The 18790-nt window shown below is 45.7% G+C and overlaps 1 protein-coding gene across 6 annotated transcripts in view; it reads right to left on the bottom strand.

Annotated features, from left to right (window-relative positions):
- Positions 1-18790, bottom strand: part of DTNB (dystrobrevin beta) — a 318228-nt gene that overhangs the window by 250661 nt on the left and 48777 nt on the right. For all 6 annotated transcript variants that reach the window (XM_089659019.1, XM_089659020.1, XM_089659021.1 and 3 more), the window contains exons 2-4: positions 14038-14105; positions 9501-9581; positions 5192-5405 (exon numbers count right to left, since the gene is read on the bottom strand). In XM_089659019.1, coding sequence (XP_089515145.1) covers positions 5192-5405; positions 9501-9581; positions 14038-14104 — 362 coding nt within the window. In that variant the 5' untranslated portion in view covers position 14105. The remainder of the gene's footprint in view (positions 1-5191; positions 5406-9500; positions 9582-14037; positions 14106-18790) is intronic.

Raw genomic sequence — 18790 nt, 5'->3', positions numbered from 1 at the left:
CAGCAGTTGGCAGAAGAGAGAAGAATAGAACACCTTTGCCAAATCCTGTACCTCTCAGTGCAGCTGCAGCACCCCCTCATCTCAGCCTCCCCTGGTCTCAACATTCGGCAGACGCTGGTAACTGACTCCACTCCTCCTCTGGTCCTCCTCCAGACCCTGCACTTTCTGCTTTTCAGCTCTGCCCCAAAAGGGGGTGCATGGTGATGCTAACCTCTTCATGATGGCTGCACGCAAAACGTGAGGCCTCCTGGAGTCTGGGCCTTGACGCCAAGAGGTTGCAATTAACAAAAACATATGTGCTGAGAGTGCATGACTGCCCTGCGCGCTCCCAGCACACATGCATGGTACTCATGGAAAGGTCCCAATCTCTTCTTTCGATTGGGACCTTTCCCGATCATGTGACCGCTGTGACGGCAAATCATGGCAGTCACATGACCTTAAAACCCTGCCCCGCCTCCCGGCTTCTGAAACTCCTAAAAGGCAGGGAGGCGCCAGCGCCAAGGGGTTAAAGAGGGTGTGGGATTCTTAACATGTGATGCAATGGGGGGGGGGGGGGTACTCTGGACATCTTACAGATACAACTGACCCTTTGAGGGCAGCTATAATGCTGATACGGCCCGCGATTAAATTAAGTTTGACACCCTTGTTCTAGGGCCTTTGCTTAAAAAAAAAAGTAATGTTGGGGGGTCCTAAGTAATTTTCTAGTAAAAAAAAATGATAATCTTTACACATATTGAGAGAAGTGTCAAAAGTTACCCAGTAGGCAAGTGGTATAAATGGAGTATTTCACATTTTCCCCCCAAAATGTTCATCTCGAAAGGATTGATGTCAGTTTTCAATATGAAAGGGTAAGTTCAACTTTTAGAAAAAAAAATAATAAATGCACATTTTTTTGCAGGTAAATGTGCATTTATTATTTTTGTCTGCAGGAGCCTGGAAAGCATTGCTCCGGCGATCAGTAGATCGCCGGTGCCATGCAGGTCTCCTGCAGACCTGTCAGAATATCTACTTGCCTTACGGGATGTATGAGCAAGCAGATATTCTGACAAGAAGAATAAATGAACTACAACGGTGCGCCACAGCACCCCATAGTTCATTGAGGACTACAAGCTGACAGCCGCTATGGCTGTCAGGACTTGTAGTCTCTCATTCAGATGACTGTGAATGAGTGACGCAACCGTTTGGGCGGAGCATCGCACGCCCATGTTTTTTAAAAAATTTGCCAGCTAGCGAGGAGGGAGAAGATCAGGGGAGGCGAGGAGGGCCAGTCTGAACGTAACATGTTACACCCTGAATACAAAAGGTGAACTTATCCTTTAAACCTAAAGTAGAACTATAGGCAAAACTTTTTTATTTATTTATTTATTTATTTTGGATAGAGTAGGGGAGGGTTATAAACCCTTTCAGACGTTTTTTTTCGCCATTTGTGTCCCAGTGCAGAGATTTCCCTTCAATTCCTGCCCCATAGCCAACCGGGAAGTCAGGGGAAATCCCTGCAAATTAAGGGAATTCCTCTGCCCCCCCAATCACCAGAACCAGTGTCCCCATTGGAAGATGTTCCCTCTATTACTATTCTGGGGTCAACCCAACATTTGAGATTTTCTTTTATTTTCCCTTTCAATTATAATGGTAAACAGGACAAATTGAGAGGAGAAAAAAAGAAAAAAGCTTTGCCTTTAGTTATCCTTTAACCCAGGGGTAGGCAACCTGCGGCTCTCTAGCTGTTGTGAAACTACATTTCCCATGAGGCATTGCAACATTACAAAACTGACAGTTACAGCTATGACTTGCAGAGGCATGATGGAACTTGTAGTCCTGCAACAGCTGGAAAGAAGCAGGTTGCCTACCCCTGCTTTAACCCTACTCCCTCCAGAGGATTTCCCCCCCTTCCTGACCAGGCCATTTTTTGCGTTACGGCGCTACGTTACTTTGACAATTGCGCGGTCATGCAACGCTGCACCCAAATTAAATGTACGTCCTTTTTTCCCACAAATAGAGCTTTCTTTCGGTGGAATTTGATCACCTGTGCGCTTTATTTTTTGTGACAATTTTGAGAAGCAATATTTTTTACTTTTTGCTATTAAACATGTCCGGTAAAAATAAAAAATAAAAAAAATCAAATTTCATCATAAATTTAGGCCACAATGTATTCTGCTCCATGTCTTTGCTAAAAAAAATCCTAATACGTGTAAATTAATTGGTTATAGTGTTTACAAATGGCGGTATAGATACTGGGATTTTTTTTTTTCAACTAGTAGTGGCGGTGAACAGCGACTTATAGCGGGACTGTGGCGGGCATTCTGACACTGGGGGGGAATGGACTTGGTGTCACTGACATCCCAGTGACACCAATACAGTAAACCGTGCTAATAAAAAGCACTGACACTGTACTAATGGCACTGGACAGGAAGAAGTTAACATCTGGGGCAATCAAAGGGTTAACTGTGTGAGGTTTTAATATGGGGGCTGTATGTTAGTGCTTCACGGTAAGCCCACTGCTTTGTATGGCTCTGCTATGCAGAGCCATGCAAAGCAGTGTGCAGGAGATGACGGGGGTGTATTGTCTACGTACAGGTCTCTCCCCCGTTGGAAATCCTCGGGTGTCGGCGGGGAACCACCGCCTCGGACCCGGTGATTGACAGCTGAGACCAGAAATGGCGGTGCAGGTAGAGCGCACATGCGCGCCCCCTACCCAGAGATGCAAATGCACGAATATATACACATAATTTTGCGCAGCCGTGCAGTATTTCTGCTTTAGGGCTGTGGGGAAGGGGTTATAGTGACACTAAAGCTTTGTTTTCCTTCTATAGTCAAGCATGTCTATACGTATCGGCTCTGTGCAGTGAGCTTGCAAAGAGCAGCCCCAATGCTCTAGATTTCAGGGGCCCATCCAGAACTTCTGGCTCCTCCACCTTGAGCAGTGCCCCCAAGGAAAGCTGCCGATGGGCTCCTCCTGCTGTCTCAGCCAACAAGAGGCTGTCGAGAACATCATTGGATTGGAGGAAGCTCAGGTAAGGATTGGGGGGCTTGGGGGGGATTCTGCACACAGAAGGTTTTTTTTACCTTCATGCATAGAATGTATGAAGGTAAAAAAAATTGAGCTTTTACAAACACATTAACCACTTCCCGTCCGGCCCATGTATATAAAACGTCTGGACAGTGGCAGTGCAGGGGCGGGTGGCCGTTTATAAACGTCCTCCCCGCTCCCTGCTTGTGTGCGCTCCCTAGGAGCATGCAGTACCGCAATCCGATTGCTGTACGGGACCTCTGTGCAAGGTCCCGATCATGTGATCCCTGATCGGCCAATCAGTGATCACATGAAGGGTAGTAAGCAAGATGCCACTTCTGACATCATTGCTTACTACGTGTGAAATCTGTGAATGATCACAGAGATCACATGGTACAAGGCTATTCACAACAGCCTTGTACCATGTGACAAGCTGTGACCAATCACAGCTCACAGTATTTCTCAATGGCTGCAAGAATGCAGCCGGAGAGAAGGAGAAATGATTGCTTTTACGTGTAAATTAACCACTTTCCATCTGGCTGTTGTATATAGACGGCCAGACGGTGGCAGTGCAGGGGCGGGTGGCCATTTATAAACGGCCTCCCCGCTCCCTGCTTGTGCGTGCTGCCTGGGTGAGCGTGGCACCACGATCCGGTGCCCCCTGTGTCCTCCGGACACAGTGGAACACCGATCGTTGTACGGGACCTCTGTGCGAGGTCCCGGTCATGTGATCCCTGATTGGCCAATCAGTGATCACATGCAGAGTAGTAAGCAAGATGTCACTTCTGACATCATTGCTTACTATGTGTGAAATCTTTGAATGATCACAGAGGTCACATGGTACAAGGCTATTCACAACAGTCTTGTACCATGTAACAAGCTGTGACCAATCACAGCTCTCACAGAATTTCTCAATGGCTGCAAGAATGCAGCCGGAGAGAAGGAGAAATGATTGCTTTTACAATATTTATGGATGTAAAAGCAATCAGTGCAAAAAAAAAAACTTCATCACCCACAAGTAGTGCAGTGTCACTATGGTGACACTGTACTGCTAGGGTGAAAGCATGTAAAAAAAAAAAAAAAATAATAATATAAAAAAAATTAAATAAAAATGTAAAAAATCTTTTTCAAAAATTATAATTTTGGGATATAAACTAATTTGGGTTATTATTTTTTTTTTTTTTTTACTAAAAAGTTAACTGAAAGAAATTTGGCCAAATTTGGTCATACACAGAGATGATAAAGCTGATGAGATTGGAGGCGGGTATAAATAACACCCGGAACTCTCACCTGTCATACACAGAGATAATAAAGTGGAAGAGATTGGAGGTGGGTATAAATAATATGCGGAACTCTCACCTGTCATACACAGAGATGATAAAGCTGATGAGATTGGAGGTGGGTATAAATAACACCCGGAACTCTCACCAGTCGTACACAGAGATTGGAGGCGGGTATAAATAATACCCGGCACTCTCACTTGTCATACACAGAGATGATAAAGCTGATGAGATTGGAGGTGGGTATAAATAATACCCGGAACTCTCACCTGTCATACACAGAGATTAGAGGCGGGTATAAATAACACCAGGAACTCTCACCTGTCATACACAGAGATTGGAGGCGGGTATAAATAACACCCAGAACTCTCACCTGTCATACACAGAGATTGGAGGCGGGTATAAATAATACCCGGAACTCTCACCTGTCATACACAGAGATGATAAAGCTGATGAGATTGGAGGTGGGTATAAATAATACCCGGAACTCTCACCTGTCATACACAGAGATTAGAGGCGGGTATAAATAACACCAAGAACTCTCACCTGTCATACACAGAGATTGGAGGCGGGTATAAATAACACCCAGAACTCTCACCTGTCATACACAGAGATTGGAGGCGGGTATAAATAACACCCGGAACTCTCACCTGTCATACACAGAGATGATAAAGCTGATGAGATTGGAGGTGGGTATAAATAACACCCGGAACTCTCACCTGTCATACACAGAGATGATAAAGCTGATGAGATTGGAGGTGGGTATAAATAACACCCGGAACTCTCACCTGTCATACACAGAGATGATAACAGAGATTGGAGGTGGGTATAAATAACACCCGGAACTCTCACCTGTCATACACAGAGATTGGAGGCGGGTATAAATAACACCCGGAACTCTCACCTGTCATACGCAGCAATCATGAAGTTGAGCAGAAGGCTGATGGACTGGTCCACGCTGATCTGATGAGTAGAGGGAAGGCGTTTGTTTAGCTGGTAGTAGATGGACGATATGATGGTCTCCAGTCGGGATACGTTGATCTCGGTGTTGTGATCCAGCGTGTTAAGGCCATTGTCTCGGAATGCTTCTATCATGTTCCAGATATCAACCAGGTGGACTGAAAATCAAACAACAAAGAGTCCCGTTACCACTTTAGAAGCTGCACTTGTGAGGATACTAACATTTCTCCACATGGAAAACTAATCAAAAATTCTCTAGGCACATTTACAGAGCTGGTGTCATCCAAAAGAATTTGGGATTAAGAATTCTCCAGTATATATAGAATGTAACATGGCAGACGGGTTCATTTTAAATGATGCATACCATTTTATCTATCCTGCCCCCCCCCCCACACCCCCACCACCTTTAAGTACATACACACTGTTATGTGCTTAAGCTCCGGAAAATTTGACCCCCTTCATGACCAGGCCATTTTGTTCCTATTAAGAACTGCGCTACTTTAACTGGCAATTGCGCGGTCATGCAACGCTGTGCCCAAACAAAATTGATAGAATACAAAAATAGAGCTTTCTTTTGATGGTATTTGATCACCATTGGGATTTTCATTTTTTGCGATCTAAACGAAAAAAAAGGAACATTTAAGAAAAACAATATTTTTTTACTTTCTGCTACAAAACATATCCAATAGAAAAAAAAATTAAAAATCAAATTTCTTCATAAAAGTGGGCCAATATGTATTCTGCTACATGCTTTGCAGGCATGAGAAACAGAGAGATTGTCCCCTCTGTACAGTGCTCTGTGTTGATTGTCAACACAGAGCTCTGGGCTGTGATTGTACACAGCCAATCAGCAGATCCCAGCAATGAATCACTGGCTGGGACTTGCCGACAGGCTCCCGCTGTCCCAGAAGCAGGCAGCAACATATGGGTATGTCGCTTTGCCTGTTTGGGTCACCCGTCTGCAGTACATTGCGGGCGGGCAGTCTGCAAGTGGTTAAAGTGGTTGTAAAGCTTTGGGTTTTTTTTTCTAACCACTTGCCCTCCAGAAGATTTACCCCTCTTCCTGACCAGGCCATTTTTTGCGGCATATGGCATTGCGTTACTTTAACAATTGTGCGCTCATGCAACACTGCACCCAAATGAAATTTACGTCTTTTTTGCCCACAAATATAGCTTTCTTTTGGTGGTATTTGATCACCTCTGTGGTTTTTATTTTTTGCGCTGTAAACAAAAAAAGGACCAAAAATAAGAAAAATATAAATAAATAAATTTTTTTTTTACTTTTTACTATTAAATATGTCTTGTAAAATTTTTTTAAAAAGTCTAATTTCTTCATATATTTAGGCCAAAATGTATTCTGCTCCATGTCTTTGCTAGAAAAAAAAACCAATCCGTGTAAATTAATTTGTTTACGTGAATAGCATTTACAAATGGCGGTATAGACCGGGATTTTTTTTTTCTTTACTAGTAATGGCGGCAATCAGAGACTTATAGTGGGACTGGGCGGGCATTCTGACACTGGGGGGGGGGGAAACTGACTGTCACTGACATCCCCAGTGACACCAATACAGTGATCAGTGCTAATAAAAAGCACTTACACTGTACTAATGGCACTGGGCAGGAAGGGGTTAACATCTGGGACGATCAATGGGTTAACTGTGTGTGCTTTACAATGTACGCACACTGCATTGTATGCTGTGCTATGCAGAGCCATACAAAGCGTTATGCAGGAGCTGACAGGGGACAGATCTGTATTGTTTACACACAGGTCTCTTCCCCGTCAGTGATACTTGCCAATCGCCAGGTGCCGGTGATCGACAGCTGCGGCTGTGCGCCTTACCCAGATATGCAACATCACGTATATAAATACGCGTGATTTTGCGCAGCCCTGCTGTCCCATAGCAGTGTTTTTGCTTTAGGGCGGCGAGGAAGCGTTAATATTAAAATAGCAAAAACATGTGATACTTACCTGCTGTGTGCAGTGGTTTTGCACAGAGCAGCCCTGATTCTCCTCTTCTTGGGTCCTCCACTGGCACTCCTCACCCCTCTCTCCTGCTGAGTGCCCCGAGAGCAAGCTGCTTGCTATGGGGGCACTCAGGGTACTCACCTCCAAGCTGGCCCTGTATGTCTATAAGACTGTACTGGCTGTGATTGACAGCAGCAGAAACCAATGGCTCCCAACGCTGTGTCTCAACCAATGAGGGAAGAGAGATCCAGGAGAGCCGAGGCTCTTGTGCACAGCGCTGGATTGTGATCAAGCTCAGATAAGTATTAGGTGGGGCTGAGGGGAGCCGCTGCACACTGAAGAATGCATGAAGTCAAAACACCTTTAGCCTTTGGAACCAGTTTAAACGCTAAAATTAGGGCTCATGTACACTGCAGCTCCTAAACTGACGTTCAGGAGCTGTTCAGCGTTTTTTTCAGCAGCCCCTGAACTCTCCCTAATGTTTTCCTATGTGTCCATTACACATCTTCGTTTACAGGTATTTGAGTTTACAATCGTTTTATTGAACGTAGAAAACTTGTGTTCAGCAGTCGATTTTATCAGCGTTTCAAATACAAAATGCTTGTAAACGCGGCAAATCGCGTTTATATGCATTTGCAGAATTTTTTTTTACTCTTCCAGTTCCTGATGCTGTCCAGAGCCTTTTTTCATCATGAAAAATACATGCAAAGCGTTTTCAAGGTACTCAGATGGACAAAACACTGAACACAGGATGTTCCTGCCAAGCTTGTCACACATTGCAATGAGCAATTCACACCTCAGACCTCTCCCACCCTTGGAAACAAAAGATATGTTAATGACCATTCACACCTCAAATTCCTCATGAAGACCCCCTGCCAGGAGGCCTTAATGACTCCCTCCACCAGACACCTTTCCCACCCTTGGAAACAAAAGAAATGTTAATGGACAATTCACACCTCAGACCTCTCCCACCCTTGGAAGCAAAAGAAATGTTAATGACCATTCACACCTCAGATCTCTCCCACCCTTGGAAAAAAAAGAAATGTTAATGAACAACTCACGCCTAAGCTAATCTCAACACATACTGCTGTCTCTGCTTCTACTCTCTGTATTTCTCTGAAACAGTCTGAAATAGTTAATAATTTACCACTTCTCAGTGCATTCTGGGCATTTGGGAGGTTCTCCTGTGCTTATCTTTAAAAAAGCTTCTAAACGCAAACACACATAAAACGCGCATAAACATGTTATGCAAACGCGGCTAAACAGATGTTTTTTAACCTACATTTTCCAGCAGTCAGTTTCTATTGTTCAGAAGTGTCCCGTGTACATAGGGCCTTAGCCTTTGGAACCAGTTTAAATGATAAAATAAGGGTTCATGTACACTGCAGCTGATAAACTGATGTTCAGGAGCTGTTCAGCGATTTTTTCAGCAGCCCCTGAACTCCCCCTAATGTTTTCCTATGTGTCCATATATACATAGTTGTTTACAGTCGTTTACAGGCAGCTGAATTTACAGTTGTTTTTTCTACGTTCAGGAGTAGATTTTACCGGCGTTTCAAATGCCAAACGCTTGTAAACGCGGTTAACCACGCGTTTAACTGTTCTATGCCCAGATGCTGTCCAGAGCCTTTTTTCATCATCAGAAATGCATGCAAAGTGTTTTCCATGTATTCAAATGGACCCGGTACACCAGCGCAGTCAGTTCCAGGTTTTGCGTGAAGGAAACAATGGTAGAACGCGCTGCATTATGCTCATGATGGGATCCATAGTGAATACAACCAGAAAAGACAGGTCATCTCAACACATACTGCTGTCTCTGCTTCTGCTCTCTATTTCTCTCAAAATGTCTGATATAGTTAATTTTTTACTGTTTTTCAGTGCATTCTGGGCATTTGGGAAGGTCTCCTGAGGTTATCTTTTCAAAACGCTTCTAAACGCAAACGCACATAAACTGATGTTTTTCAACCTACGTATTCCAGCAGTCAGTTTCCATTGTTCAGAAGAGTTTTGCAAACGCCCCGTGTACATGAGCCCTAAATCTACTACTGGAGTCCGATTTCCTCCTTGGTCCAACATAACTATGTATATACCATACCTGTGGGATCCCCCTGGAAGCTGGTGAGTTAGCATTAGACACCACAATATAAAACCACGTTTTAGGTCCATATTAAAATTTTATGGCCTTCGCAGAAATAATTTTTTTTTTTGTTTGTTTTAGGTCTCAAGAATGTTTTTCTATCCTTTTTAGTTCAAGAGAAATGATCCCCATCGGCGCCAATTCACTTACGATTGCACCTCTTCTGTACAAAGCGGAGTTTGCACGCCGTTCGGTATGTTGACAGGCGAATCACATCAAAGTTCTGCGCCCCTAATATAAACAGACAGATATTCATACAAATGGAAATGGTCAATTCCCTCCCCCCCCCGCCCCATCGTTACCAACTCCCAGTTGACGCGTCTGGGTTGCTCACAGTACCCAGGGTCTCACTGCCTATTGAAGTTGGAAGGAAGGGCTAAAAGAACGCTTCAATGGAAAAATAAGCAGTTTATATATAGAAAGTGTGCTAATGGGGAAAAAAAAAAAGTTTCCTGTGACAGCCAATCAGCACCCAGCTGTCAATTCTGCAGTGAAAATGAAAAAAGGATTCTGATTGGCTGCTGTGAGCAACATGACTTTTCTCATTAGTGCTAACTTCACACATAATACCCCAGCAGGCTTGTTCATTGATGTGAGGCATACCAAATGCAGAACCTGTAGCTGTGGGACTATAATAAACAGACTATTTTTTTTTATATTCGGTGGGCAACACAGTGGTTAGCACTTACGCCTGGCAGTACTAGGGTTGTTGGTTCGAATCCCAACCACAGCGCCACCTGCCTTAAGTTTGCATGTTCTCCCTGTGCCTGCGTGGGTTTCCTCCAGGTACTCCGGTTTCCTCCCACGCTCCAAAGACATGCTGGTAGATGAATTAGCTCCTGTCTAAATTGGCCCTAGTATGTGTATGTATGAATGTGAGTTTGGGACCTTAGGTTGTACACCCCTTGAGGGTTAGGGACTGATGTGAATGTACAATATACAGTTGTGTTCAAAATAATAGCAGTCAGACATCACTAACCGGATCATTCACTGTTTTTGGTAGAAATGATATTTCTACATGGCAAATAATTTCCTAGCAGGTGTAGTAGAGTAATAGAAATCCAACAGACCCAACAGTCATGACATGCATGCTGCTGATTCTGTGTCATTGAATCACTCATTGAAAGGGGCATGTTCAAAATAATAGCAGTGTGGAGTTCTATTAGTGAGGTCATTCATTCTTTGAAAAACAGGTGGCAATTATTGCCCTTATTTAACCACCTTCTGCCCGCCCTATAGTACAATGACAGGAGCAAGGCGGTTCTCTCGTTCTGATAGGACGTCATATGACGTCCTTCCATTCTCACCGCACATGCGCGTCTCAGGGAGCGTGCAGCGCGGCAATCCCTCGGACACAGCGGATCATGGAAAGAGCCGAAGATGTCGGCTCGGTCATGTGATCAGCTGTGTCCAATCATCATGTAAACACGGAAATGCCGGTTATCAGCATTTCTCTCCTCTCGAGCTGTCACGCTGACAGAGGAGAGGAGAGCCGGTAATCGGCTTTCCGTGGAGGGGACATGTATACTGATCATCAGGGCACTGATGATCAGTGTGGCCGCAGAAGTGCCACCTGTCAGTGACCATCAGTGCCAGCAGTCAGTGCTCATCAGGGCCACGTGCCAGCACCCATCAGTGCCACATCAATGCCACATATCAGTGCATACCAGTGCCCATCTGAGCTGCCTTTCAATGACACCCATCAGTGCCAATCAGTGCCACCTATCAGTGCTGCCAATCAGTGCCACCTATCAGGGCCAGTCAGTGCTGCCTAACAGTGCCAGTCAGTGCTGCCTAACAGTGCAAGTCAGTGCTGCCTATCAGTGCCAGTCAGTGCTGCCTATCAGTGCCAGTCAGTGCTGCCTATCAGTGCCAGTCAGTGCTGTCTATCAGTGCCAGTCAGTGCTGTCTATCAGTGCTGCCTATCAGTGACATATATCAGTGTCATGTATCAGTGCTGCCTTTCAGTGCCCATCAGTGATGCCTGTCAATGCCCATCAGTGCAACCTGCCAGTGCCTCCTCATCAGTGCAGCCTATCAGTTCCCATCACTGCAGCCTCATTAGCGCACATCAGTGAAGGAGAAAAATCACTTATTTACAAAATTGTATAACAAAAACGAAAAAAAATGTTGTTTTTTTTTCAAAATTTTTGGTTGGTTTGTGGTTTTTGATTTGTTTAAGAAAAAATAAAAATCCCAGAGGTGATTAAATACCACCAAAATAAAGCTCTATCTGTCTCAAAAAAATGATAAAAATTTCATATGGGTACAGTGTTGCACAACCACGCAATTGTCATTCAAAGTGTGACAGTGCTGAAAGCTGGAAATTGGCCTGGACAGGAAGGGGGTATAAGTGCCCTGTAGGCGAGGGGTTAAGGAAGGAAGGCAGCAAATGTTGTACATGCTGGTTACAGTGCATTTCTCTCTGAAATTCTGAGGAAAATGGGTCGTTCCAGACATTGTTCAGAAGAACAGCGTACTTTGATTAAAAAGTTGATTGGAGAGGGGAAAACATATAAAGAAGTGCAGAAAATGATCGGCTGCTCAGCTAAAATGATCGCAAATGCTTTAAAATGGCAACCAAAACCTGAAAGACGTGGAAGAAAGCGAAAAACTACCATTGGAATGGATAGAAGAATAGCCAAAATGGCGCGGATTCAGTCAACAATCAGCTCCAGGAAGATGAAAGAAGGTGTAAAGTTCCCTGTGAGGACTGTTACAATTAGAAGACTCCTATGTGAAGCCAAGCTATCTGCAAGAAGCCCCCGCAAAGTCCCACTGTTGGGAAAAAGACGTGTGCTGAAGAGGTTACAATTTGCCAAAGAGCACATTGACTGGCCTAAAGAGAAATGGCGCAACATTTTGTGGACTGATGAAAGGAAGATTGTTCTTTTTGGGTCTAGTGGGCGGAGACAGTTTGTCAGACGACCACCAAACACTGAATTCAAGCCACAGTACACTGTGAAGACAAACTCCAGGCAGGTGGTGCCGTGGTTGGGATTCGAACCAACAACCCTAGTACTGCCAGGTGGAAGTGCTAACCATTTAACCTGGCAGTACTCGGGTCAGTGGTTCGTATCCCAGCGACGGCACCACCTGCCTGGAGTTTGCATGTTCTCCCTGTGCCTGCATGGGTTTCCTCTGGGTACTCCGGTTTCCTCCCACACTCCAAAGACATGCAGGTAGGTTAACTGGATCCTGTATAAATTGGCTCTAACATGTTTATATATGAATGTGAGTTAGGGACCTTATATTGTACGCCCCTTGAGGGTTAGGGACTGATGTGAATGTACAATATATATGTAAAACGCTGCATAAAATTGACGACGCTATATAAAGTACCTGTAATAATAAATAAATTTAGCCACCGTGCTACCCACTGAATAAAAAAAAAAGTCTGTTTATTATAGTCCCACAGCTACAGGTTCTGCATTTGACATGCCTCACATCAATGAACAAGCCTGCTGGGGTATTATGTGTGAAGTTAGCACTAATGAGAAAAGTCATGTTGCTCACAGCAGCCAATCCGAATCGTCTTTTCATTTCCACTGCAGAATTGACAGCTGGGTGCTGATTGGTTATTACCGCTCACCACAGTCCCACTGCATCTGGTGTGAATGGACCCTAAATGGAATTGGAATGTTCCCCCTTTTTTATTTTTAATTTTTGTTTTTAGAGGTTTGGATCGTAGCCCGAGGTAGGTGGATGTAAACGGCCACAAGTCTGTGTACTCCGAGCTGCCCATAGAGATACATCGACTATCCAATCAGGTCCGCCTGATTTCATTGGACCGCCCGTCTGAAAGGTGTGTAGCAGTAACAATTATCAGATAAGGGTTTAGGTCCGCTTTAACCCTTTGCCTACCGGGCACTTTTACCCCCTTACTGCCCAGGCCAATTTTCAGCTTTCAGCGCTCTCACACTTTGAACAGCAATTGCGCGGTCATGCAACACTGTACCCATATGAAATTTTTATCACACAAATAGAGCTTTCTTTTGGTGGTATTTATTTGGGGGTGTTTTATTTTTTGCACTATAAACAAAAAAAGGAAAAACAATTTGTAAAAGAAAAAAAAAACAATTTGTCTTCGTTTCCATTTATAAAATTTTGCAAACAGGTAATTTTTCTTCTTCACTGATGTGTGTTGATGAGGCTGCACTGATGGGCACTGATAGGCTGCACTGATGGGCACAGCTTAGGTAGCACAGATAGGCGGCACTGATGGGCATTTATGAGGAGGCACTGATATACAGCAATGATGGGCACTGATGAGAGGACACTGCTGGGCATTGATCATCAATGCCGATCTACTCTGTGACATTTGCCGGTTATCGGCAGTACTTTCCTCACGCTGTGACAGCACGAGGAAAGTGCTGCCGATAACCAGCAACTGCATTTATTCATCATTGTCATTGGACACAGCTGATCACGTGGTAAAAGGCCGTTGTGATTGGCCTTTTAGCTCATCATGTGATCAGTTGTGTCCATAGAACACAGCGATCCCGTAGAGTGCTGGGGGCGCATTCTGGGAGGACGTCATATGATGCCCTCCCAGAACTGGACAACCGCATCATTCGGTTACAACGCGGTTGTGAAGCGGTTAAAGGCCAGTACAGGTCTGACATAAGCGCCACCATCTTGTCTAGTGCTGTACAAACATGGGGTGCAAACACAGCGGGGTACTCACTCATCTCCATGAAGAGCTGCCTCTTCTCTGCCATGGTCCTCCTCCGCTTTCCGCTCTCTTCAATCATCCTGCAGAGAGAGAATTAGACGTGATTGGATGTGTGTCATGATCTCAGCTGGGGAAGGTCAGGGAAGGTTCCTCTTTCATTTATAAATGACATCCAGAACAATAGAGATGAGCTGGAGAGATGGTCAGGTCTGCAACCTGACCTGTACTGGACACCAACCACCACTCCTATAAATCGGCTTCTCAACCCATGCCACCCAAAGCACAGAGCCTGCACCTCCACACTGCTTCCACCGCTGCCGCGCTACAAGAGACTGCCGTGTTATAAGAAGGAGCGGCTACACTACAAAACAAAATGCAGCTGCTACTGTATATAAGAGACTGTTGCCACATTCCAAGAGACTGATGAAAAAAGGGAGCTGCAACATCACACGGCACTTCCGCCATTCTACAGAAACTGCCGTGTTACGTAAAGAGCTGCTGTTGTAAGAGACTGCTGTGTGTGGTACATTGCTGCCAACTGCACATTGTATCAGTCATACACATGGGAGTACTGGGTGTTGTTAAAGTGTTACTAAACCCCGGACCCTGCATTCACTATATGCGGTCACACCGGACCCTGCATTCACTATATCCGGTCACCCCGGACCCTGCATTCACTATATCCGCTCTCCCCGGACCCTGCATTCACTATATCCGCTCTCCCCGGACCCTGCATTCACTATATCCGCTCTCCCCGGACCCTGCATTCACTATATCCGCTCTCCCCGGACCCTGCATTCACTATATCCGCTCTCCCCAGACCCTGCATTCACTATATCTGGTCTCCCCGGACCCCGCATTCACTATATCCGCTCTCCCCGGACCCTGCATTCCCTATATCCGGTCACCCCGGATCCCGCATTCACTATATCTGGTCACCCCGGATCCTGCATTCACTATATCCGGTCTCCCCGGACCCTGCATTCACTATATCCGCTCTCCCCGGACCCGGCATTCACAATATCCGCTCTCCCCGGACCCTGCATTCACTATATCTGGTGTTCCCAGACCCTGCATTCACTATATCCGCTCTCCCCGGACCCGCATTCACTATATCCGCTCTCCCCGGCCCCCGCATTCCCTATATCCGCTCTCCCCGGACCCTGCATTCCCTATATCCGGTCACACCGGACCCCGCATTCACTATATCCGCTCTCCCCGGACCCTGCATTCCCTATATCCGCTCTCCCCGGACCCTGCATTCCCTATATCCGCTCTCCCCGGACCCTGCATTCCCTATATCCGGTCTCCCAGGACTCTGCATTCACTACATCCGGTCTCCCCGGACCCTGCATTCCCTATATCCGGTCTCCCCGGACCCTGCATTCACTATATCTGGTCTCCCAGGACCCTGCATTCACTATATCTGGTCTCCCTGGACCATGCATTCACTATATTAGGTCTCCCCGGACCCTGCATTCACTATATCCGGTCTCCCCGGATCCTGCATTCACTATATCTGGTCTCCCCAGACCCTGCATTCACTATATCCGGTCTCCCCGGACCCTGCATTCACTATATCTGGTCTCCCCTGACTCTGCATTCACTATATCTGGTTTCCCACAGTACACAGAACATAGAAATGCAATTATTTTAAATAGTAATTATAAACTGCTAAATACCTTTTCTCATCAGCAGTGTATAGCAGTCTTGTCACTTCTATCAGTGTCCAACAGAGCATTGGTTAAAGCTTGTAGGAGGAGTTTTCATTCTGCTCTAGGAGGATGCAGAACCCTTGACCTGTGTCTGGACAGTGCTGATTGGCCCTGTGCTGATCACATGCACTCTCACATGCTCTAGCAATACACGCTAAACTGAGTATGTGCAGAGTGACTCCGCATGATAGGTCTTATCAGGAGATAAGAGGGGGACACTGGAAGAAGGGGAGGATCAGAGAAGACAGGATCAAACAGTCTATTTACACAATGCGGAGGTTTAACCTCTTAGGTTCCACAATGAGTATACCAAGCATGCTTTACAGCGTATACAGACCGATTTTAGTGTTGTGGGTTTAGTAACACTTTCAGTGGCATTACATACTTATATAGCGCTGTCAATTGAAGATGATAAACTGGGAGGGAGGGGGGCAGTGTGTACCTCTTGATATTATTAGGCACACACCTGTGTACATGGCAGCTTTCACCCTCCCTGTCTATCGGAGGTGTAATCAGACGTCACGCCGCCCCGGCACAATAGAATGACGTCACCCTGCTCTACAGGCTCCACTTCCTATATAGAATGATTTTAGCAGAAATGAATGTGACTGCAGGTAGTGTGGGCACTGATTCTATTCCCAGCGACCTTTCAATTTACAGAGCAACAAATCAAAAGAACGGTGAGGTGGCTGTATGTTTCTTCTACTACAGTGAGTCCTCAGACTCCCACACCTCCCCCATAATGAAGGCGTGCGCAGCCTATTGCAATAAGGGGTGCACCCCAAAACTCAAGCACACGTGCATGTATATATATATATAAATATATAAAAAATATGCACACGCATACACACTTGGTCCCGTGATAGGTTGTCACCTGTGCAATAAGTCCATCCGTGACATTTCCTGGCTACTAAATATTCCACGCTCAACTGTTAGTGGGATTATAATAAAGTGGAAGCAACTGGGAACAACAGCAACTCAGCCACCAAGTGGTAGGCCACGTCACATGACAGGGCGGGGTCAGCGCATGCTGAAGCGCACAGTGCGCAGAAATCACCAACTGTCTGCAAAGTCAATAGCTAAAGACCTCCAAACTTGGTGTGGCCTTCAGATTAGCACAACAACAGTGTGTAGAGAGCTTCATGGAATGGGTTTCCATGGCCGAGCAGCTGCATCCAAGCCTTACATCACCAAGTGCAATGCAAAGCGTTGGATGCTGTGGTGTAAAGCACGCCGCCACTGGACTCTAGAGCAGTGGAGACATGTTCTCTGGAGTGACCAATCACTACATTTGGTGGAGGGGGGATTATGATCTGGGGTTGTTTTTCAGATGTTGGGCTTGGCCCCCTAGTTCCAGTGAAGGGAACTCTGAAGGCGTCAGCATACCGAGACATTTTGGACAATTTCATGCTCCCAACTTTGTGGGAAGAGTTTGGGGATGGCCCCTTCCTGTTCCAACATGACTGCACACCAGTGCACAAAGCAAGGTCCATAAAGACATAGATGAGCCAGTTTGGGGTGGAGGAACTTGACTGGCCTGCACAGAGTCCTGACCTCAACCCCATAGAACACCTTTGGGATGAATTAGAGTGGAGACTGTGAGCCAGGCCTCCTCCCCCGACATCAGTGCCTGACCTCACAAATGTGCTTCTGGAAGAATGGTCCAACCTTCCCATAGACACCCTCCTAAACCTTGTGGACGGCCTTCCCAGAAGAGTTGAAGCTGTTATAGCTGCAAAGGGCGGGGCCAACTCAATATTGAACCCTACGGACTAAGACTGGGGGGCCATTAAAGTTCATGTGTGTGGAGAGAGAGAGGGGGAGGGGGAGCAGGGGGAGGGAGAGCGGGGGGAGAGAGAGGGGGGCAGAGAGGGGGGTAGTGGGGAGAGAGAGGGGGGAGAGAGAAGGGGAGGAGAGGGAGAGAGAGGGGGGGAGGGGGTAGAGAGAGAGAGGGAGAGAGAGGGGGGAGAATACACACATATACACAACCATATATATATATATATATATATATATATATATATATATATACATACATATATATATACATACATACATACATACATACATACATACATACACACACACACACAGCTGGGCAAAAAAGTATTTAGTCAGCCACCAATTGTACAAGTTCTCCCACTTAAAAAGATGAGAGAGGCCTGTAATTGGCATCATAGGTAGACCTCAACTATGAGAGACAAAATGAGAAAACAAATCCAGACAATCACATTGGCTGATTTGGAAAGAATTTATTTGCAAATTATGGTGGAAAATAAGTATTTGGTGAATATGAAAAGTTCATCTCAATACTTTGTTATATATCCTTTGCTGGCAATGACAGAGGTCAGACGTTTCCTGTAAGTCTTCACAAGGTTGGCACACACTGTTGCTGGTATGTTGGCCCATCCTCCATGCAGATCTCCTCTAGAGCAGTGATGTTTTGGGGCTGTCGCTGGGCAACACGGACTTTCAACTCCCTCCAAAGGTTTTCTATGGGGTTGAGATCTGGAGACTGGCTAGGCCACTCCAGGACCTTGAAATGCTTCTTACGAAGCCACTCCTTCATTGCCCGGACAGTATGTTTGGGATCATTGTCATGTTGGAAGACCCAGCCACGTTTCATCTTTAATGCCCCTGCTGATGGAAGGAGGTTTGCACTCAAAATCTCACGATACATGGCCCCATTCATTCCGTCCTGTACATGGATCAGTCCTGGTCCCTTTGCGGAGAAACAGCCCCAAATCATGATGTTACCACCCTCATGCTTCACAGTAGGTATGGTGTTCTTTGGATGCAACTCAGCATTCTCTCTCCTCCAAACACGACGAGTTGTGTTTCTACCAAACAGTTCTATTTTGGTTTCATCTGACCATATGACATTCTCCCAATCCTCTTCTGGATCATCCAAATGCTCTCTAGCAAACTTCAGACGGGCCCGGACATGTACTGGCTTAAGCAGGGGGTCACGTCTGGCACTGCAGGATCTGAGTCCCTGGCGGCGTAGTGTGTTACTGATGGTAACCTTTGTTACGTTGGTCCCAGCTCTC

Source organism: Staurois parvus, unplaced genomic scaffold, assembly GCF_062004578.1.
Source record: "Staurois parvus isolate SC_StPar_1 unplaced genomic scaffold, SC_StPar_1.0 ptg001130l, whole genome shotgun sequence".
Classification (NCBI taxonomy): domain Eukaryota; kingdom Metazoa; phylum Chordata; class Amphibia; order Anura; family Ranidae; genus Staurois; species Staurois parvus.
This window is presented reverse-complemented; position numbering and strand designations above follow the sequence as displayed.